Source organism: Vidua macroura, chromosome Z, assembly GCF_024509145.1.
Source record: "Vidua macroura isolate BioBank_ID:100142 chromosome Z, ASM2450914v1, whole genome shotgun sequence".
NCBI lineage: Eukaryota > Metazoa > Chordata > Aves > Passeriformes > Viduidae > Vidua > Vidua macroura.
In genome coordinates, this window is record NC_071611.1 from 17,293,712 (window position 1) to 17,318,811 (window position 25,100).

Sequence of the window (25,100 nt, forward strand, 5' to 3'; positions counted from 1 at the left end):
TAACAGAACATTATGAGGAAGCATAGAAGTGGATATCTGTGGTTGAAAGCAAGAAAAAAAATGCTATCCAGAACCTCAGGGAGCTCTTACTTAGTGTTGAAGGATCTTGGCACAGAGGGGTCACTGCAGAGGCACACTTAGCTTGTCAATCTAAGTACATGTTTCCTAAAAGCCCAGAAAAGGGACATGGTTTTTAATTCATAAGAGAAAATTCAGATACAGAAGAAAACCAAGTTAGCTTGAAAATATTTTTAATGAATTAACAGCAGCTATGATATTTAGAAACTACATAATCAGCTAATGATATTGCTTGTATATAATGCTCCCATATCATAAATTTGCCACAGGCCTAATCACCGTTATTTCCCTTGTGAGGTTTTTTAGGCAAATCACATTAAAAATTGCTATTAAAAATTGCACTAATATGCAAAGAACACAGTTTTACTCAGAGTAATGACAAGGATTAATTTAATACCTGTACTAATATATGCGGTATTCTTTAACTTATGTCAGTTTAGGGAACAAAAATTGGAAAAATTTATTGCTCCTAGCCCTATGCAAGACACCCCAAGAGTCACACCATGGGCCTGAGAGCATTGTCCAAACACTTCTTGAATTCTGTCAGGCTGTGACCACTTCCCTGGAGAGTCTGTTCCACTGCCCAGCACCCTCTGGGTGAAGAACCTTTTCGTAATATCAAACCTAAGCCTCCTCTGACAAAGCTTCATGCTCTTGCACTTATCCTTATAAGGAAGCTGTAAGACTACTTAATCTGCTTAATGTGTGGATTTTTATTCCTAAGCAAAACCTTAAGTAATCAAAATTTACTCATACACCAGCAATCTAAAAATAAATCAATGGCACAAACAGGCGCTACAATCCAATCTAGTTTTGATATTGAGAAATTTGGTGTATGGTAAAGAATGATGATGATATTCAAACTACCTCTGTTTACTATGTAGATTCCAGCTGATTACAACAAGCTAAATCAAATTGACCTTTTGGAAGTACAATGGAAAAATAATAGTCAAAACAACTATGGAGAAATAATTAGAATTTGAAGAATGGTGATAAAGATGCTTATGAGGAAAATGCTGCTTCTAGATGTCATCCAAAGTTGCAAAACTATTTTCCAATGCTGTGAACTAAAGAAAATGCAAAAAGTATTTATGCAAAAATGCAAAAAGAACTTAGATGGTAGAAGAAAAAGGTTCAATGAGCATCTAGTACTCTAGATGAAACAGCAATGAGCTATTTGACATAAAACCTGAGAATAAACCTTGCAGCTATGCTCAGCCATGGTATACAATGGTACTTCTGGAGTAAGACCCTACTGTTTATACTCTTAATTAACTTCTCCCCCACTTAGCCAGCATGTACCAGCAAAAAAGATGTTTAAGACATCTTACACCACCTTTTCTTGATTGCCTTGTATAAGTTAAACATAAATCAGCTTGTCCAACAGTACTCATTCAAGGAAAGCCCACAAAGCCCACAAGAAAAAAAGGTATCCGATTGTCTTTAATAAAGAAGGGGGGAAAAACAGTCTGAATTTGTAAAAAAACCTCTGCTGCAGGTAAAGTCATGTCCCATTCCAAGTGTTATGACTCTTTTCTGGCACTGCATTATTTTACAAGAGTTAAGCAGATAATTTCTGTGCAAGTCTGAATGGTGCTTTTCAAGAGTTACAAAATTATAGATATTCCAGATTGTAAAGGTGTTGCATCCCGGGTTTGGGTTTAGATTAGGGGATCTAATCTATGTTAGTTAGCCGAGTCCTGTGTACCCGCGTGCACCCCTCCTGTTTCCCCCCCCTCCCGCCGTTACTCGCTCCGGGCTGCCTGCCACTGGAGTGTCCCCCCACCACTCCTGTGACCACTCCCCTGTCCTGTCCCGGGAGTTCGGTGTCTGTCACCCTGATCCCGCAACCCTGTTTGCCCCGGGGCTCCTTGTCCGCCCCTGCCACGCCCCCGTTGGTCACGGTAGTCGACGTCACTGCAACAGCGCGTGCCCCATTGGCCAGGGGGCATTCCTGCTCCCCTCGCCCCACCCCTGATAAAACCCCGTGTCTCCCCAGCCCCGGTGCCATTTACCCACGTGGGCGCTGGAAGCGCGGGTTGCAACCCTCCCACTGCATCTCTCCGTGACAATAAAGCCTTCCTGCTTTCCTTCGTGGGTGATCTGGACAATTCCTTCCCTCTTTGCCTCGGACCCTCACGCAGGTGACAGAACCTGGCAGACCCAACCGGCGTGCCAGCTGCAGCGGCACGCGGGAGAGAAGTGGCGAGCCCGAGTTCTGGATTGAGGTGGGGCCGAAAGGCATCAGAGCTGCCCGGAGCTGGGGAGAAACAGTGTGACGCCGCTTAAAGGCTTTGAGACAAGCTGCTTTGGTCTGATAAATGAGAGGAACCTCTAGATCTCGATTCAGTTAATCCATTCCTGTTATCTACAAATAATTGTTCTGGAAAATCTTTCCCTAAGTGATACACCATAGTATAGTTAGTTGGCCTGTATACTCATAGTAGGGGTAACCCTGCCAGCTGGCTCCAACAAAACCGCTCTTCTCTCAGGCTCAGAAAATGGAAAATTCCCTACTAATAAGGAGCTATCATGGGAGAGATTACCCTTGTCCTTTTCTCGGAGAATGAGATACAGCACAAAGACAAATGCTGTTAGCATTTTTGGCATTCCACACAGGCTAATGTATCGGTGTGGTTGATCTTGATTGGATGCCAGGTGGCCACCAAAGCCACTCCATCACACCCCTTCCTTAATTGGACAGGGGGCAGAAAATACAATTAAAGCCTTTGAGATAAGGAACAGGAAGAAATCACCCAGTAATTGCCATCACAGGCAAAACACACTTGACTTGGGAAAATTAATTTCATTTATTACCAATCAAATCAGAGCAGGGTAATGAGAAATTGAATCTTAAAATTCCTTTCTTTCTCCCTGCTTTCTTTCCAGGCTCAACTTTACTACTAATTTTTTCTATCTCATCCGTCCAAGAGGCTCAGGGGGATGAACAATGAGGGTTTGGTCAGTTCATCACATTATCTCTTCCACTCTTCCTTCCACAGGGGGTGGACTTCTCATACTCTTCCCCCTCCTCCAGCATGAAGTCCCTCCATGGGAAGCAGTCCTTCATTAACTGTATCAGCATGAGTCCTTCCACAGGCTGCAGTTCTTTATGTGCCTCTTCAGTGTAGGTCCTTTCCACAGGGTGCTATCTTTTGTGAAAAGAGAGTGAAAACCAGTGTTTTGTGAAAACCAGTGTTGGTGCTCCATGGGGTCAGCAGTCCTGCCAGAAAACCTGCCTCAGCATGAACTCGTCTTTCCATGAACCCACAGCTCCTGCTCCAGGGATCACAACCTCCTTCAGATCCACCTGGTGTGGGGTCCTCCATGGTCTGCAGTTGGGTATCTGCTCCACTGTGGACCTCTGTAGGCAGTAGGGGCACAGCTGCCCCTTGTAGTCTCCATCACCAGCTTCACAGGAATCTCAGCTCTGGTACATGGGACATCTCATCCCTCTCCTGCCTGGGCCTTGGTATCTGTGGGGGCTATTCTTGCTTATCTGGCTGCAAGTGCTGTTGCCCAGTTGGGTATTTTTCCCCATTCTTTAATCTGCTACCACAGAGGTGCTGCCACTGTCACTGACTATGAGAAATAGGGGTGCTGTCTGGCAGCTTCTTACAGACGCCATCCCCGCAGCCCCCCCTGCTATCAAAATCTTGCCACACCCACCCGATACAATTGGATATCTAGAATGCCTACCACTCTTTTCTTTACTTATTCTGCAATTACTCTAATCAATAAAAGCAGATGGATCTATGAAGTTCTTATTCTGCAGTTTCTTGACAATAGCATATTTAGGGAGTAATTCTTAATTCTGCAGGCTGAGAGCACAATCTCACAAGCACGTGTACTCCTCAAGACAGGTTTCAAGTTCCACTAATATTCCTTTATCTGAGATGCCTTCTAAACTGCTGTAAGAGCTTACAGAGATGTAGATAACTGTCTCAAAACACTGTCAAAGAAGAAATTTCCCATAAAATAAGCCACCACAACAGGAACTTGAGGTTGACACTGCAGGAAGGAGCTAATTCCAGGTCTAATGGATGTTAAGGTTTGGTTAGCACCTGGACAAAAATTCCCACTGTGGCAAACTCTGGGAAAGGAAACAAGTGCTTGTACACTTACCATCTCAAGTTATGGGATTGGCATCTGTGGAGAGCTGAGACTTGGACTGTATATAAATGGTACCTCCAGAAGAAAGACTCAGGCACCCCCACCTCTGGGAAGACCAACGTGAAGAAAGACCAGCAGGCTGCCGCAGCAGGCTGCTGCATCACCATATAGTGGTGATGTCTTAATCTCTCTCTCTCTTTCCCTTCTCCTTCTTGCCACCACTTCCTACTTCTCTCTATCTCTCACATTTACTGTTAGATAAAATATGTACTGTTAGCTTTGCCATATGGTCTTGTTTGCACCTTAATTCAGGCAAAGGCATATCTTATAATCAGATCATAATGGCAGACTGTAAATGTAAAGGTTTTCTCCACTAGCCTGTAAATCCATTATTGAATGTTCTCATTCCTTAATCACCAGCCTCACCACCAGGCATATTTACAGCATATTCACTGCACCTTTTCTAAGTATTTCTTCAGGTCATTGACCATCTTTTGGAATTTCATCATTTGTGCTGAAATTGCACATAAATCATCCAGGAAACTATCACTGAATTTCTGATATCCATTATTTAAGTCATTTAAAACTAGCTGGGTAAAACATTTGGCATTCTGCTGAAGAAAAGTATTAAAGAATTTAATTTCCTGCTGTGGAAGTGGGAGTGATAAGGTAAACTAATGTAGCCTCTCCATGCCCAATATCCATAATTTCTTGATCATTAAGGATTATTAATTAAGACACCTGCTTCTCAGCATCACTTGATTTTTTTTCTTTTTTTTTTTTTTTTTTTTTTTACATTTAGACTATTAATTTCTCAGTATCATGGCACATTTTTAAAATATTTCTGTTAACAGCAGTCTTTTTTTACTGCATCTATCTTCATTAATCTCCATTACTATCTGGTTATATGTCTGTAAAGCACTCAGCTCCTCTGCAGCTCAGAGGGCAATTCACACCATATATCATTTCACACAGATATGACATTGCATTTCTCAAGAGAGAAGGAAAGGGAAAAAGATCCCTGCAGTCAGATTGCCACTTGAATCTCTTTCTGAATATGCAACAGCAACCAACATACAGTAAATCCATCATCTGGGAGTCAGACTTCTTTGTACAGACTGTATTCACAAATGTATATTTTTTAATATAAAGGAAAAAAAGACTCCACCAAATATGATAACATTACATTTGAAAACAAAACCAGTATTAAATATTGTTTTAAAGGACACGTGATACTAAATGGAATTTTCATTTTACGGCTTTGGGAAAAAGTTTGGGAAAAAATATTTAAACATTACCCCCAACAGGTTGCATAGGTTTGCAACCTTCCAACTTGCTCTTCCTTTGAATTCTTGCTGTTAAATATCTTCAATCTTTTTATGTATAGGACTTCTCATTAGAAATATGACTATTGATAAAGCTGTAGAGCAATGTCTTTTAGACAACAGAAACTGGTTTTTGATCTGATTCATGTTTTGTATATGGTGATAAAATCTATTGAACATTTCAGATAGAATTGATTGTTATTGTTTAAGAAATTATGCACCGGCATTGATATTTCAATTGTGAAGCTTGTATTTGTCCTTTTCTTTATAAAATTACATTAAAAGTTATTGCAATAAAATTTGTGAAAAATGAAAAACTATTGTAATAAAGACTGTGAACAACCTGAAACAGGTTCATTCTATTGACTTGTTTATCCTAAAAATGAGAAATGTGGAAAAACAACCCCAGTTACGCAGAATTGGATCAACATAACCTTGTAATATGACATTAGTTGTTTAATAAGTTTTTCATATTTTTGCTGCTTTCTTATTTCTTCTCCTTCCATTAAGTCAAACATTTCCCCTGTTTGAAAGAATTTTTGTGCTGGATTTTAGTGTTTTGTGGGCCCCTATTCACAAGACAAACCATCTGTCAGACCTAGGATAGTTACATGTTATCTTCATGCACTAAGTTTGAAGATAGTTTGTGTGAAAGAAAATGGCATTTTGGTATGCAAATACCTCATAGAAGATTATACTCAAATGCCCTTAATTTTACTTGTGTCTTCCAAAGAGTTTTCAGAAATGAACTGTAGAATTTGCATTTAGAAAATAAAATCTAAGACAGAAATAAAAAATTAAAAAAAAAAAAACAGATGTGGAAAATGGCAAGATTTCGTTAACACAGAACCAACTTTTTTTTTATCCAATAGAACTAGATGACCTCTTAAGAAGGAAAAAAGAAAAAATAGCGGACAAAGAGAGTTCAAGCGTATCCAGAGGAAAAAAATGGATACAATATTTTGAAGTTTTTTAAAAAGGACTTAAGAATTGCAGGGAGGGAGAATGAAAGAGGAAGAAGAAATGATTGCTAGAGAGGCTATTAATAAAATTTTGGGGGGGGATGTATTCTTCATTACTTTCAACCAGGTTTTAACTGATACTAATGTAAATAAAATATAGAAGGAAAGAGAAATTACACATAACTTCTAAGTTTATTCACAATATTTTAGTAGTATTATTCATGTAATGATTATAAACAATATGTTCACAATCATATATTTACATGGAATTTCACACATAGCTTTTGTTTTCTGCAGAGCCCTGGTAAAAGTCAAGGACAAATTGCTCTTCCTGAAACATGTCTCTTAAATGGAATGGTGTCAGCCTGATGGTGCTCTGTAACCACTTCGAGACAACATGCAATGCATTATATAGGCCTCAAGGCTGCTGAGGACAGTGTCAAAAGCATTTATTGTTATCATAAGCAATGTTTTTTAGTTAAAATAATATCAAAGATCTACAAGCCACTTAACTAAATCTGCAGAAATTACAACCAAAGGGAAAAAAAAATATTTCCAATAATTATAATTGTTAATGGCAATCTCCTGATTTTAACTGCTTAATGAGGGAAAAAATATGGTTGTTGGTCGTTCTGATATGTGAGGTCATTTTCCATTGCAGGTAAATTAGTACAGAATCACAGCTCATTCCTTTTGCTCAAATTGCAGCTATCCTGAAGAACAAATACACTGAAGCCTTCAGTTTCCAGGTACTGGTGAACACCTAGATATGACAGCCTGCAAGACCAACTAAATTCCTGATGCAATCTTGTGATTTTAAGCAATTTACAACTAGACTGCTAATTATCTCTCATGCCTGCCTGTACTTTCATATTTTTCTTCCCACTGTACCTTCTGTAGACAGCAAAGTTTTGTTCCCATGACTATCTTGGACACTGTTATTTACATTCAAAACAATTCCTGTTAAATAGTATTTTTACTTGAGGGCATGCTAGCTAGCCAAAAGGACCATGACAGAAATTTGCCAACAAGAATGTCATTCCCAGAAAGGCAGAACCCTGTGAGGGCCAGGCTGGGGCTCTGAGGGATGGCCACAGAGTGGCCAGCCATGCCATAGGCAGCAATGGGGGACAGCATTGTCTGGGCCCATGGGTACATGACAGCAGCAGAGCCTGAGAAGGGATTTGCCCCTCTCTACTGTGTACATCAGATCACTTGGGGAATACCACCCTGCATGCAGGGAAGACATCCACAAGCTGACTGGAGGTGAGAAGAAGCACCAAGGCAGTGGGGATGGAGCCTTTGCCCTGCGAGGAGAGGCTGTGAGGCATACTGAAGTGATTTTTCTTCCATTCTTATGCCAAGACTGATAAAAATGATATAATAAAAACATACATATATATATATGTTATATATGTTATATAATATATATATTAAAAATATAATATTTTGGCAATCATTTTGCATTTTCTCATGGACATTTAAACACACAGCCACTGAAGGAAACTAAATGACTGAGCTATGTCTGTATATAATAATAGTGGGAATTCTCAGCAGTATCTCAAAATGTGGATGTGATAAAATACAGCTGCAAGTACATTTATTTTTCTTATCTGTATGTTAAAACCAAAAGGAGAAAAAAATCATGCACACGTATTCCAAACACTGTGAATTCCACTTAACTATACAGCAATCGTGTGATTTCTAAATAAGAGTATATTGCCCAATATCCCTCACAGGTCCTTAGGCACATTTCTTTATATATTTAAAAAAAATATATTTGATCGGTTTAGACTCATATATATAATTGAATCTACAACCTATTTTTTCACAATTCCAGTTTAAATCATACAGAATTGATGCAATGCATGCAGGAATAACAGTACATCTTTCTTGCCATACAAAAATGCAATAGATTTTTTATTCCACAAGATGGGAAAGAAGTAAAAATTTTCATCATATAGAAAACTGTATCTAGAATTTTTAGCAGCAAGTGAAGGAACTAACTCTGAGTACACATTTAATCCATCTTTTGTTACCCATGAATTCTCAATAAAATTCTTAGCCCATCCTAGACCAGAAGCTGCACAGTGGGAAAGGTACACAGCATCTGAAAACTGAAGTCAGTGCACGGAGAATGGTCAGCAGATCTCTTTGTGTGATACATGACAGCACAGGGAAAACTCATCCCTGCACAAAAAAGGATTTTTTTAGGGGCAGGTACTACACTGAAAAAATTGATTCCTTGAAGGATAATACCTCACCCTTCATTTTTGTTCAAACCTCACTATGCTTTGATTCTAGTGCAAATCCATCCCTATCTTCATCATAAACACGAATTATAATTAATACCTATCACAGTACATTCACATTCAGAAAAGAAAATTGTTTCAGAGCTCACAGTAATCTAGCAAAGGAAGAGGGAAGAAGGAAGAAATATTGCTACTGAAGGAGGTCAAGTAAGGATTACACAGAGCGAAAACCTATATGGAGCAGAAATAAACTTCCCATTCAAACAGCAATCTCTCTGTAGAATGATAAATTAATAAGACTTTTTGGATGTCATAAGCATAAAAGATTGTACAAAGTTAGGCAAAAAATTAATTCATTTATTCTGAAAGCACACTCTAATAACAGCCTCTGTGTAGCAAAAAAAAAAAAGCCACATTGGATTATCATTTCAAGGTTGGATATTTTATGTCCTGTAAATTCTGTAACAGATTTTTTCTGATTAACTTGCTGTGCAGACTCTACAAACGATCTTGCTTCTCCAAAAGTCTGCAAAAAATGTGATATGATCAGACAAACATCTTGTTGTAAGTTCCACTGGAGTACAGCCAACCTATTTGGATTCAGGCCTGCACTGCTAATCTGAAAGCTACAAGGAAGAGAAGCCATGGAAACCACAGAACAAAAATGAAGCTGACTTCACTGTAGGTTTCAAATAATAATTTAGTACAAAAATTATACAATATTAATCAAAAATGCCAACAAATTAAACACATTCACTAAGATACAAAAATTGCAGTGTGTGGCAATTTTTTATTGAAACCATGTTGTGCTTATTGATACTGCAACGGAGGACAAGAAACTCAGGATTTATTCTGATTTGTCGTTATCCATTCTTAGGTATTCAAGTATTTACAATTCTAAATATAGATACTAGAAGCAGAGTAAACATGACAATACAGTTCAGCAAGTAAGCACTTGATTCTGACCTGGGTTTATTCAGGTCTGCAAACCCACTTGATTTCTTTAGATAAGCATGGAAATATATGAGCTTTGTCTATAGGTATGCTTGTACAAAGCCATTTATAAAACTGTATGTTCTTTAATATCATCACTTTATGGCAACCATGAGATGAGAATCACAGAATCACATTAATAGCCTCAATAAATAAATATTTAAGTAATTAAATAATAAAACAAACAAATTTAAAGAAAAGGACAGGAGACCTAGAGAAAGAGAAAAATATTTTCTGGCACTGGCAATGAAAACGTTAGAATCCAAGCCTTCTGATCATTGCTGTAAACTCTATAATCATCAGTGCATTTCTCTGACACTGTAATTACTGCACAGTTCAGAGGCAGAAGTTTCCAAAGCCTTTTGTCAGTGTCCTAGACCAGAAGCAACTTAATAAATCAGATCAGACTATGGCCCGCATGACAGCTAGGAAATACACAGGCATACAGATTTACTTTTAGGTCCAAAACTAAATTTAGACTCTGAACCCAGACAGTGATTTTTCAGTAGTATACATTTTCTAGGAATAATACTCTTGGATGATTTAGTGTGACCCAAAGAGGAAGAAGCCTAAGCCTTTCTAACATCCTCTAATCCCTTCGGTGTGTTAACTCCCTTAAACAGTTGAAGCTCCCTAGGTTGGACTGTCCAACCATCAATCTCAGGAGGCAGCCTGGGCCCTAGTGAATGAGTACTGTCCTTTCATTTATAGTGATGCTGAGAGGCTTTAACCAGGGGTGGAGGACAGCAGGCAGAGTCTCTAGAACTGCAAGATGCAGCATTGATTGCAAACTCTGTCTGTATTCAGTGCAGCTAAGAAAGCTCTGTACACCTTGAAAGCAAGAGAAGCACTCTTGAAAAGCCTGTGATCCTAAAGATACCTCAGGCCATAGTATATAAGACTCTTTGTAACTACTGAAAAAGCAAAGTTGAAAGAATAATATCTAAGTTATTCCTCTAGTCTGTTTCAAACAATTGATTAGTGAGCATTTGCCAAGAAGTCTACATTACTTTGGACTGCTGACACTTGTTTTGCAAACATCGTATATTCACATAACATATCTCCATATATGGCATATATATTATGTATTCACAAAGAAAGAAAACTAACACAACATTAAAGATATACCAGCCCTAACACAGAATTATGAAAGTATGAGGAATGGTAAATTTGCAAACACCTAAAGCAATAAAATCACATTTTTTACTAGCATGACCAGTTCATATTTATAATGCAGAAAATCACAAAGATTTGCGCAGCTGTAGAAAAAGGCATTCTTAGTCAAGGATGTAGTAGTCTAAGTTCAATAAAAAGGAGTACTTTCCTACAAAACATTTAAATGTGCCACTCATATCATCATCATCAATTGTTAAAAAATTATAGCTCTTTACACTTTGCCTTCTGTAGAACAACTCAAGGTGAAATTCATGATCTCAGGTAGAAGAGGAAGTTTGGAATATCTCAGGTAGTATCCTGCCCTTCTTGCTAGAGAGCTTTTGTAATACTCTCATCTACTTCATGCTTACCCTTTGTCATGGGTTAGCACTGCTGCAGCGCCAGTGCACCCATGAAAATATATTTTTCTCAAATGACTACTGTGAGATGTGACTAGAAACAGAGCAGAGCAGGCTCAAGCTTAGAAATAAAGAAAAAAAATAAACTTTATTAACGTACACTATAATAAAAGAAACATACAAGATTCAGAATGAAAATCTTCCAAAACATTCCTCCTCCTCCCTCCCAATTTCCACCAAAGCACAGTGAGAGAAAACCTTGGACCCTTGATCGAGTTACCACCCCTCAGATAGTCAATTCTCAGTCCATCAGGGGAGAGAGGAGTCTCTCTTGTCTTAGTGGAAGACCATAGTCTTCCACAGGAAATACAGTTGAAACCTCTCGTGTTTCCATGTCACACATGGCACTGGCCAGAGAAAATCTGCCATTGTGACATCCTCCTTCCGTGTACAGTGCTGTCACCACTGTGCATGGACCGAGACTGCTCACAGGGTTCCTTTTAAGCATGCTTTGCCAAGTCCCAAAAAACAATTTCTCATTTTGGGACAACAGTCCCACCCATTTTCTCCTCCCCTGGGGCCAAGGGTCTCGAGAACAGATATCTTCTTCTTCCCTGAAGACTGAGGGCACCACCACACCCTCCTCAACTTTTCTCTGTTCACTGCACTCCTGCACATGGCATCACTGCAGCAGGTCACTCTCACTCCTGCACTGGCAGTCACTGAAGCAGGTCACTCTCACTCCTGTCACTCTCTTGTCTCAAGTCATCGCAACCCCCTAAATGCAGTCTCTGTGTTACAGGAAAATTGGTTCAGCCTATGGCTACACAAGAAAAAGTCCAGCCAAAAGCCACTCCATCATCTCCTCCCATGTAGGATTCTTTCCCATCTTCTTCCGACATCTCAGGCCCCAGGCCATCCCTCTTCTCTTTCAGATCAAGGAGGATTAGTGTTTTGCAAAGTTTTCTTTGTCCAAGAAGGGGTTAAAGCCTCAACCTCCACTGCTCTCATGACGGCTGAAATCTCACAGCAGGCTGCCCAGAACTCCCACGGCTGGGCACCTTCCCCCACTCCCTTCTCTTTCTCCTCTGCTGGTGTACTGCTGGCACATGATATCAAATCTCCAGGTGGCACAGGCTCTCTTTCTCCGGGTGGGCTGCCCAGGACATCTCAGTGTTTCTCCACCCTTCCATCCTGCAGGGGCTGGCCCATTTCCAGTCTCTTCACCCCCTTTCTCTGTCCAGGGCTCTGGCCTACTTCTCCCAGGCTGCATGGCTTCCCCTCCCAAACCCAGCCTGTGGCTGGGCAGGGAAGGTCTGAACTCTTCACTGAGCAGAACAAAAGAGAGACTTCCCCTGGGCGTTCTCTGCTTTTAACCCCCTGTGTTCTCAGAGGCGTGTCCATGTCTTCAGTGGTCACACCAGGTGTCAGTATTCAAATCTGACCACTGATCAGCCTGACTACAACTTCCCAAGAAAAATCACTTCCTTGTCAACCTATAACAACCTTCACTTGTTGTTTTTAATTAACAAATTCCAGAGAATCCCTTATATAAATTTTGCCAATTATGTAAGAAAGAGAAATTGCTTATTTTGATGAAGTAACGTGTTATAAGACAGTGATGTTGAGTGTTTGCTTTGAAAAGCTAGACTTACATGTACTTTGATTGTAATAACTATTCTAAACTAATTTTCTTCTTGAACTATTTGCACTATGTTTCAAAATACTTCTATTGAAATGACAGACATGAGACTTCCACATACACAGAGCATTTATATATTGTACTAGTGCAAAAAAGCTACTAGCTTTTTGAATTATGCTCACATAGAGTGGAAACAGTGCAATGAAAAAAGAGGTTCAAGTACTTCAGTGAGGCAAACAGAAAAGCTACTTATCTGTTAGATTCTAGGATTTCAGTTGTAGAAGAGAGTTATCTGGAACAGATATGCATAAATTTAACTGTTAATTACTGCGGTAGACCAAACAGTGTTCTAAATCATTATGCAAACAATGGCTTGGTTGCATTACAGTTTTCATCTTCCTAATGGGGGCAAGGCTTACAACTCCATCTTCCCAAAAATGGCTTCCTTGTCTCCCATCTCAACACCAGCACTTGATTCGGTCATGGGACAGTTTTGGCAGCTGTAGGACATGGACTCCATGCTTTGGAATGTAATTTTTGAATTTTTTTTAAATGAGTACTGCTGTATTGATTGGCTTTCTAAAAGAAAAATATAGGAACAGTTAGGACATGTTTCTATTTTTAAATGCATGTAAATATTATTATCAAGAAGCAGTCAGAAAGATGGTGTGTGTATTCAGATCTTTTGGTATCTGAGTACTGGTAGACCTTTAGATATAAGGAAAGTGGCAAATGCTAGTGGTCCATCCTAACTTTTGTGTTAGGTGATCCATAGGTCTCTGAACATGATTAATACTTCCCCTTTTAAAAGCAGGTGAAATTTCAAGAGAAAACTTATCTTAAGGCAATTTCGTCTGGAGGAAAAAAATAGCAACTATTAAAAGTATAAACTGAGAAGCATTCCAAAACACTTGTGATCTGGATCTCTCTGAGGAGATTGTTTTCCAGAGAAACTAACAAATAATCTTACATAATTCCTGGTATCTGGGAGCAAGAAAAAATACAGACAGCTCTACTTTATACTCCAAAATATTTACGTCAATATTATAGTTTTTCCAGGACAAAATAATGATTTTCAAGTAATTGGATTGGCAGTAGCATATATAAGACTGTCACAACTTGCACCATAGATCTTTTACCTACAAATAGCAAATACAACGTAAGGCTAGTCAGAGAACTATCATCCAAATATTTTTCTTGATTTGTCATGTCAGCAGCTGCAGGGGGCAGTACCTGTAATTCCTGTGGTCTGGTGATTTCCCATCCACGAAGACCTCAAATCTGGATTCTGCAGCACCATTTTATAGCCATTTAGAGATATGTGATTTTTAGCTTGGAAATTCCTTAATCAACAGGCTGAGGATCTTCTACTGTTACACATAATATATGTAGAGTACAATGCACTCTTACACATAAATAATTCTGAGTACAAAGGAAAAAAAAGTATGGCTTAAAAATAGAATAAATAAAATGTTCAGGATATTTATATTCTGAAAATTAACCCTTCCATCTAAAATGCACAAGCATTAAATTCTAAATATCAGAATCATCTGGGAAAAAAGTTTGGATCTACATCTAGGTTTTCTTCATGTTTTACAGGGCTTGCTTTTCTTCTTACTTCACAATGATGCAGAGAATTTCTAATCAATAACTTCATGTCAGAATCAGACCTCAGCACAGAAAACTTTGGATTTAATCTGAGGTTTCAAATAATTGCTCAGTAGAACATATACTTTTTATAGAGTTTATAGAGAATTCCTGAGTACCCAAAAGTATCATCCCTGAAATTGCAGGAACACATAAATAGGAACTTCCCCAAAAATGTAGGAGTATAATCCTTGACACATTCTTTAAACTAGGAATTTCCTGAACCTTAAGTTTTATGTCTAAATCCATTATATTTTAAATTACTTTCTCCAGGTTCTTAAATTATTTTCAATATTTTTTCCAGAAGTAGGAAAACACTATAAGTTAGGAATCGTGAAATGTAAGAGGCTTCCTTTGAATAATTTTGTTAGTGTATTCTCAGCTATTGACTTTGAACAAGACAGAAAAATATAAAAATATAACCCTCTCTGGCTTCTAGTCATTTTCTCCCTGACAAAAATGATGATGGAGCTACACCAATTAGCTTAGATCCCTTTCCCTTTATATTGAAATGGAAAGTAAGAAAATATGGCTATGTTTTCTCCAAGGTTGGAAATATAACTGAAAGATAAGGAAAATATTTCTGTGAGTCATTTCAATGACCAAGATAAAGCCTTTACACAGGAAGCCTATTTTTCATTGGACTGAATATCATAAACCAAGATATTTTGACTAACCTGTACTTATTAACACAATCTTGCAAATAATTGCTTAAAACTGTCTTATAAGCAGGTAGTGTATTTCCTTGCTAAGCATCTTTACTTTAGTAACTGGTTACTGGAAAATAGGAGCTCTTTTCATCTCTCCAACTTTTGCTGAGAATCATAAGGCTATTACTATAGTATCCTTGCCAAAAGCTTTTAATGCATAGGCACAGAAAGCTGTGTAAGTCTGCTCACTGATTGTGGCCATTCTGTCATACTATCAAAGACTTACCTGGTGCCTAGGAAGTATGTATCTTTGCCCAAACAGTTGTGGAGTTACAGGGATATTATTTTTCAACATCAGAAGTGAATTAATAATTTTGGATGCTCTCAGCTACCCACAAAAACAGTGGGAACATGGTCTTTTTTAGATGAGTAAAGATGCATACTTGAGCAAATATCTAAAAAATATAAATCACCAGCCCGAATTTTCTCAGAAAGCATCAAGTCAGTTCATGTCTTCATCAACGGAAAATACAATGTTTGAAGACTTTTAAAATGATAATTAAGATTATTTCATAATTCCTATATCACTAGCTGTCCAGCATTCACTGTAGCTCTCTGTGTGCACACCAGTTTTGAAAAGATGCAAACAAATAACCCTACCTTATATAAGTCACAGAGCTTCTAAAAGGAACCAGAGTGGGAGCTTTATTGGGGAACTATTATAGAAGAGGTTGTTTGTGTTTTATTTGCTAGAAAAACAGTTCTACACTGGTTTTCTCATTAGATACACCATTATCTCACTTGAAATTACAGGAAAGAAATTATTGGTCCTATGAATTGGGAATGATTGATCCTGAAATACAGTTTGTGCTTTGTGGGAAAATTATACTCTATATCTGCTTCTATAACACTTTTTGTATCACTCCAGTTGAGTCACTTGTGGCATTTTGTTGGATACCTTAATCACGTACCTTAATCTACATAATTTGTAGATGCCTTACCTGTTGTCTTTAGCTTGACAAAGATGCTGAGCAGTCAGGACTGCATTTGAGGTCAATAGTTCCCCCCTCACCTTAGTGCTGTGTCACATGAGGTAAATTGAAAAAAATGGATCCTTGTGTCTCAAGCACTCAAGAAAAGCAGATGCTTTTGACCTTAATGTCTATCTGTGATCCTTTGAATCTACGCCCATAAAATAGGAACAATGCCCTGTATATGCTACAGGGATTTTGGAAAACCAATTCACTAGTATGTATGAAGCAGAAATTTCGAATAAGTGCTAAAGAAAAGCCCTGGTTGAAACTAGTACTTGTCTTTGAAATAGACTACATAGCTTACAATGAACTGGTCGCAAACGTTTATAATAATTCAGGCAAAATGCTGAAAAGTTATTTCAAGTTCTTCCATACCACCTTTTGCTGACCAAATCAGTCATGCAGAGAAAACATTATGTGCTTCAGCAGTAGAAAATGGTATCACAGAGAGATAAGGTTGGTAAAGTTCTTTAAGTCATATGTAAATGTAGATTGCAAAGTCATATTTTCTGGGCACTATTCAGTATATATGTGCTCAAGCACTCAAAACTGCACAGAAAGAAGATCACAGGAATGTCACCGGAACTGTGAAAATAATTCAAGAAAAAAGAGCACTGCACTGAAAGTGAAATCTATGAATATTTTGCAGAGTACTTTCCTCTTGTGTGAACACAAAACACTTATAAACATGCATACAACCAGCACAACTCAGAAAAACAACAAATCAAAAGTCACAAGTACTGGTACCAGTACTGACAGAATTGTAACAGAGTGGCATTTTTTTCTCTGGAGCACAGAAAATAAATGGTTTTAAAGAACAATTACAGGCATTCCAGCAGCAAAGCAGTTGCTTGATAAAATCCTGATCTGCTGTAAAATTACCCGAAATGGTAGAATAAAGTATTGATTTTGACTGATCTGAAATTTCTTTTAGCAGTAGTAAAGCAAAAAGGACAACTTGCCTGAGAGCAGATGGGTTAGCAAAAACACAGTAGATCATTTAATACCTTCACTACTTTTGTTAACTGGTTTCTTTGACCTGAGCAGTAAGACTTATCAAAATACATCCACTCCATTCTTCTGAAGTCCTAGCTCTACATACTCCCACTGGTGATAATTGGATAACATTCCCTCATGCATGAAGAAAGATAACCTAAGAAAGGTAAAACTTGATTAAAAAGGGGCTAAGCATGGCTGTGCCAATACAAATTTCTAGAATCACTCTATCCTCCAGAGTAAATAAATACTTAATTCTATAAAGTATTTAATCCCTAAGTTCATCACCAGTTCCTGGTTATATCAGATGCTAATGCACCACTGCTTCTGTTAAACCATAATCTGTTAGACATCAAGCTGGATCAGCCCTTGAAAATATCAGACCTAAAAGTTTACAAAATTAAAGAAGAGGTGAGACTGAAAGTCAAAGTGAATTATCTGGGTCCAACCTCTCTGCTCAAGCAGGGTCATCCCAGAGCACATTGCACAGGTTTGTTTCCAGATGGCTCTTGAATATCTCCAGGGAGGGATGCTCTATAACCTCTCTGGGCAATCTGTTCCAGTGGTCAGTCACTGCACAGTGAAGAAGTTACTTGTCATGTTCATTTGGGCCTCCCTGTGCATCATTTTGTGCCCATTGCCTCTTGTGCTGTTGCTTGGCACCTCCTAGCAGAGCCTGGATCCATCCACTGACATTGTCCCTTTAGATACTTGTATGTATTAATGAGGTACCCTCTCCATTGTCTCTTCTTAAGACTGAACAGACTCAGCTCCCTCAGACTTTCCTTGTAAGACAGATAGTCTATCTTGTCCCTTAATCATCTTAGTAGAGAAAACTTGCTGCAGTTTAAAATCAGCTGGTTTGTTTCATTTCATATTAAACCCGATTAAGTATGACTACCAAGTTACTTCTACATTCTTTTCTTCAAAAATATCAGCTGCTAGACAACATGGAATCTTTCAGATCAGAAATAAATACCTTGCCAAGCATATACAGAAGAGAGTGAAAAAATATTTTTCATAAAACTGTTTTCCCTGGTTATTTGATTTCTTGGTACCTTTAATAAAATTATCCCTTTCAAAGCATTTTATATTTTTTATATAATCTATACATTTAGCTTTACTCATTCATATTTAATAAAAAATAATCTCCCTTTGCATGTACAAAGCAAACAATGGTAACAATTTAGACTGCCAAAATTCTGAATAAGAAAAATTACCATTAGAAAGCAAAAGATCAATCTGCGTGAAAAAGTTTGTTTTTCAATAATGAAAACTCACATGCATTGACACCCATTAACCCTTCCTATGAACAAGTCTTTACTTTAAATGAAAATTACAATATTTTTAGGCTAACATTTTTATGTTAAAAAATCTAGTTTCATTACTTCCCATAGATTAATGAAGCAGAATGAAAGACCTATCCAAAGCAATTCTTGCAACAATTTCTTATAAAATGTTTTGGAAAAATAGAAGATTCCTACCGGGTCTTCTGTTTTGTGGTTATTCAGCAAATCAGATAGGAAATCATCATGAAGACTTTCTCTCCGAATCAGTGTAAATTCACGTAGGAAAACTGCTCCTTGATTTTGGTCTCCAAAAACCTAGAAGGAAAACATGATATTAGGAAATGCAAAATTTTAATCCTTTCATAGACATGGTCCTAATATCCAGAAAAATATCACTGGAAGATTTAAAAGCCAGTTAATGGTTCTCTGTCTTCCACTACTACACTTGTTCTAACCAGACAGCCTTGCCATTAATGAGAACACTGACATGCATTTAAAGAATGTCAATACGGTTATAATTTCCATTTACATTAAATTCTGTTGTGGAAGAAGTTTCTATATTGTTATTTACATATATTACATCTACATTTACATTATTTACATCTACTGTTTATAAGACAGTTTAAAACATTTTAAAAATTGCATTTTTACTTTATGACAGAGATAATGTTTGTCCAGCATTTTGACTGCTCTATCATAAGAAGATAGAGGTTAAAACTTCTTGGAAGGGACAGAAAAAAATTATTTATAAGTACTTCGGCCAGCAAACTCCAATATGCACATGCATTCAAAATAATTTAAGCTAACTTTGTATCTATTTTTTTTAGAAATATATATATATATATATATATACAAGCTACCTGAGAAAGAGATTGTTTCATCAGTGGTTGACTAAGCAATTACTAACAAAACGTCCTAGGTACAATTACAACATTTTTATAGATTTTAGAAATAATGAAAACAAATCCACATTCTTCAAGTTCTCACATCCATTTTTTCTTTGGTATTTCAAGTCAAAGAACTTTTTTTAGGTATAACATAAATTTAAAGTTTTGGAAACCAGTGAAATATGAGGGAGGGTTTTGGAACATGTCAAAACATTATTGTTTCATCAGACTGACTCTAAAGAATTCCACTACAGGTGAAATATCCATAAAGGTTTTTAACAACGAGGAATAGGGACTATATTATCTCTGGAAATCTAGTAGATTTTTCCAATACCAGCATTTCACAACTTATTTGGACGGCCATTCAATTTGAGAGAATTGTATGCTTTATCAAAATGACTAAGTAAGAATACTTTACTATTTGACAACGGCGAACACACTAGTGTGAATTAAGCAAATGCAACTACCACAAATTATTTATGAGATTCTGATTTATGTTCCAAAAAAGTAAACAGTATCTGTTTATGCTATCCATCTCAGAGATGGATACTATATAAGATACTATTATATACTATAATGAGGAACAAAGGATATAGTATTTCCTCACTAAGATAAGCACAGTACTTATAAGTGGACTGTTATTACTTACAAGAGCTGCAATTACTACATTTTACAAAGAAGAAAGTCCATGTTCTGCTGCTTTTATGATGACTATTTCTTCTATTCATCCTTCCGTACAGCCAGGTGCCATAGTTATGCTCTACTTATTCCAGCTGAGAAGTTCAAAGGGCTAGTGAGTAACATGACATTTTAGTGTCCAGGGGGAGAATGAAGCACAGATTTGCCTTCCTTTCCCAAGTGAATTGGTATTGCTTATTTGGAGGAGGTAATCCTCCCTGCCAGCTAGGAACTGAGATCGGAGCTTCTGTAAAGCTAGGGCAATTATAATGGGCTGACCTGAAGAAGATTATCTAATTAATTTACAGGGGGAAATGGGAATTTCTATGAAGTGGGTGATGGGAAGAATTAAGAGTCCCTGAATCCAGACTATATGCACCTAAATATAATAGATGCTTTCTTTGATATCAAAATCTTGCCTCTAGTAGTGAAATAGAGGGCACCTAATTCTTCCAGTTGCTTTGAGATCCTCTGCTGTAAATGTTTAGGTTTTTTTAAAAAAAGAACACAAGGAAAAAAAAAGAACATCCCATAAAAGGAATAGTTTTACAGAAGCAGGGTTTTAAAATTTATAGTTAGCTTCCCATCTTGTGGATAACATTGAGAGATACACCCATTGATTTTATTCTTATATTATTGAGTCATAACAATGAAGAATCCTCAGGGGTGTCTGAGGAAGAAACATGCATATGTCCCCAAAGAAAAAGCTCTGTTACAGACATGTATTCTTTTCCAAAAAATCATTATCTTACAAATAAAAATGTTCTTGAAATTGGTCATACTTCATAAAAATGTTTCAACTCAAGATTGGCAAAAACTGTTCAAATAATTAAAGTTATTGTAGCAACGGGAAGGCTCCACAAGTTATTTCAAGAAAGGAGATATGTTCTTTTATTTTACTTTGAAATAATAGCATCTACTTGTGATTTTAAAAACTTGTGGTCAGAAAATATAATTATAAAAATTATAAAATTATAGAATTGTTTAAGTTAGAAAATATCTATAAAATCATCTAGTCCAACTTTTAATCCAGCACTGCCAAGTCCACCACTAAACCAAGTCCCTAAGTGCATCATCCAGATGTCTTTTAAGTACCTCCAGGGATGGTGACTCAACTACGTCCCTTGGCAGCTGGTTCCAATGTTTCTCAACTTTTTCTGTGATGAATTTTTCCTAATATCAAATCTAAACTTTCCCTGGCAAAACTCGAGGCCATTTCCTCTTATCCCGGAGAAGAGATAAGACTGAAACTCCTTTTCTCCAGGCTAAATACACTCAGCTACCCTAACCCTTTCCTCACGAGACTTATGCTTCAGACTCTTCGTCATCTCCATTGCCTGTTTCTGGACATGCTCCAGTATCTCAATGTCCTTCCTGTCAAAAAGGACCCAAAATTGAACACAGGATTGGAGGTGTAGCCTCACAAGTGCCAAGTACAGGAGGACAATCCCTGCCCTGGTCCTGCTGACCACACTATTGCTGGTACAGGTCAGGATGCCACTGGACTTCTTGGCCACCTGGGCATAGCTGGCTCATGTCCAGCCACTGTTACCAGGTCCTTTACCCATTGGGCAGCTTTCCAGCCACTTTGCCCCCAGCCTGTTGTGCCACTTGGGGTTGTTGTGACCCAAGTGCACGACACAGCACTAGGTCTTGAACATCATACCACTGGCCTTTTTCCATCAACCCAGACTGTCCAGATCACTGTGTTATTAATTTTAGAAGTCAAATCACAATGTAAAGAATCACTTTATCACCAGTGATTCATCTTCCTATTTTGCTTATTTTGTTCCTATAAAAATATACCCAGATTCTGAAAATTGTTTTCCTTATAAGACCAGTAAGCTTGTTGTTATTAAAATTCGAATCTGTTTTTGAAAATAAATGAAATCTGTCGATAAAGAATATGCATATGCAATATCAATTATCTCAATAAGTTATTGCTAATCTTTGAAATTAACTGTCTACCACATCAACATTAATGCTCTGATTACTTCTAATCATAGGTGGGAAATAGGTGTCAGAGGCACTATTCCAAAGGAAGGTACAGGGTTAAGGAATTAAAAAAAAAAGAAACATTGGGATCTCAAAGATGAAGGAAAAGATGAGAAATAAAATACCCAGAAGAGCGGGAATGAAAGAAAGAAAGTAAAGAAAGAATGGAAAGAATATTTTTCTTTTACTTTAGCAAACATGAATGGTAATGTCTTGAAAAAAATGAAGAGGACTGAAAATATGTGGTCATCTAAAAAAGGTTATTCTTCGCCTGATTCATATAACATACTTTCCTGCTTTGAGTAGTGGCCCACTCTGGGTTAGCTTTAACTTATACATCATCTGATAAAACATATTTCAAGTAGAATATTTTCATCCTTACTGAGAGAGTTGGAATCAAATATCCATCCATTAAAGATGAGTGTCAGTAAATTGGAATGTAAAATGTAAAATGTCCAGAAAGACTGTTTTTCCTTTTTCAAGATTTCCTTGAAGTCTTGGCTACATATACATGACCATTTCATTCTCTCAGGAAACCTATATTCATCATAACACAGCCATCATATTTCTCATGTATCTTCATTTAGTTTATGATCAGATGACCTTAGAAAATATCTCCAAAAATACCCCAAAGTAGTCTTTCTTAAGCAGTGAACAAACAATACAAAGAAACAGCAGCCTGATGGAAATCTGACCTTTAGCAGCAGCAGTCAAAAGCGTCAATATGTGACTTTTCAAGAATTTGCAAACATTGTAAATGAGGTTTCACTAGTGCACATGAAAATCAAAGGCATATAATTGCAGTTTCTCAGCACAAGGAAGATATCTGGGTATTCAGTTGCTCAACGGACTTTGCAAAGGAGCCTTTTATGAAATTGATATGAGATAAAATGCCAGCAAACATGTTTTTCTAATGCAATAATATTTTTCTAATTTTTAAGTTTCTTTCTCTCTTAAATCAATGCAATACATAGATTGTTCCATTAGATCCAGTAGTGTGAGTCCATACGGAGGAAATCTTTGAGGAATCAGGCTAACAAATACATAATTAGAAAATAAAAGACCAACACAAAACAGCAGATGACAGAATGTATCCCAGCCAACACAGTTTAAGTTTTCTTGCACTTTATTACTGTCCCACTGTGGAACTAGCTCCATTAATTTTGCTGTGACCAGCAATAAAGTAAACTACTAATAATTATTGTTAGCAAGGTGTAATAGTAATATTTTGCTGAATTCACAAGGCACAAACTAATAACACAGGCTTGGAATCTGATGTAAATAATCAAAGTACCTTCGATATCACCTTTCTCAGCACAGATGAGGTTTTTCAAAGTACCTCGCTCAGAAAGCAGAAATACCAAATGTGGCCTCAAATATTTATAATTAACTATTTAGGCATATTCCATGAGTAGTTTCAAGGTGACAGTTGCTCTGTTAAAGATTTTGTACTTTTTATTTTCGAAGTCTAAAGCACACAGAGAATTATGACTAATGTCAAAACTAGAGGCAAAAAAACCTGTTTATTAAAAATACTTCTTCTGATAAAATTGTTCAAAGAATCTGATTCTTTAAGTTTTCTTTTTTTTTCCAAGCGGCCTACAGTGTTTTGACAATGAAAAGAGGAATGGTTTGCTAACTAGCACTATGAATCTCTTGATTTTCTTAACAGAAACAAACTGAAACAGGAAACATGACCAAATTTAAGGTATTAAATATCAGAGAGGGTAGCAGTGACATTTATAGTGAGGGATGAGGAATGCAGGCTTTTAACAAGCCAAGTTATTGTACATTGCCTTTTTTTAGAATAAACTGCACTCCAAACACCGTAACAACTTATGCATGTATTTCAATTCTGAATTACTCTCCATAAAACCTAACAACAACATTCTACTTTACTGCCCACACTTCCAAGAGAAAGAGTGCTGCACTTTTATATGGGTGACAAGAGTTTCACTGCATCCTTCAGCCCTGCCAATCATGAAAGAAGGAAAGGCATCCCAGAAGACTCAAAGGTGTGTATAAGCAGCTGCTAGCTGTCAAATAAACTTGATTCCTACCAATGTTGCCTCAAGATATTGTTTAGCAAAATCTCATAGGGAATTCTGAAATAAGAAATTATTACCATTGGCTTTAATCTGCCACAGTTTTGTGCTGCAACGGTGATCCAAATTTTCATTATTCTCCAAAATGAAATTAAGAGAGGGGTAGGTAGAGGGTGGGTACAAGTCCAATACCAGGTCCCAAATTCAGAAGCAATTATAGTCTGGCTCTAAATCTAAATTCTGAAAGCTGTTTGTTTTTACCAAAGTCCATGTAAGAATTTAAAATATGCAGAAACATTACTGTCCAATTCTGCCACCGTTAATCATTCTGAACACTTTTCATTCCTCCATGGAGACCCAGAAAGCTATGCACAATTTAAAATCTATTCTGCATGTCACCTTCTGGGAATTTCTTGCATATAAGTACACAATGTTTTTAAGATAAATATCTCATAAAGGAGATACTACCCTATTTAATTAAGGAAATCATTCTCCAAGTGCTATGTTTCCTTATTATATGTTTCAGAAATGTTCAAAATTTTCTCAATGAATTTTCTAAGTCCCCATATGGAAATATGCAGATTCAGGTGAACAGAGAGACTGTCAACACATTTGTAAAAAGATTTAAAATTTTTAAGTGTTTGCTGTCATGCAGTCAACCCTTGCTTTAAACCAAAACTAGAAGAATCCATATGAGAGGTAAGGTAGAATCCAAAGTAAAAACCTGATATTTAGACAGAAGTAGCAACAGCTCGGTCTTAGATTTTTCTTTCTCTTTCATAATTTCTGTCTCACAGATTGGACCCTAGAGCTTGGTATTGTGAGCCATTCAGGAGCAGGAGGTGGAGCTTCCTTCGTTCCTGACTGACTCATTATAAAAGCGCTGAGCAGGTGAGGGGTTTGCACTGTGAGCCATTCAGGAGCAGAGGGTGGAGCTTCCTTTGTTCCTGAGTGACTCATTGTAAGAGGCCTCTGGGAAGCGCAGCGAATGGGAGTGCAG

The 25,100-nt window shown here is 37.4% G+C and overlaps 1 protein-coding gene across 1 annotated transcript in view; it reads right to left on the minus strand.

Moving 5' to 3' along the window:
* The window catches only part of ADAMTSL1 (ADAMTS like 1), a 400,259-nt gene that overhangs the window by 286,826 nt on the left and 88,333 nt on the right, over positions 1-25,100 (minus strand). The window contains exon 2 of the mRNA XM_054002970.1: positions 18,691-18,810. Coding sequence (XP_053858945.1) covers positions 18,691-18,810 — 120 coding nt within the window. The remainder of the gene's footprint in view (positions 1-18,690; positions 18,811-25,100) is intronic.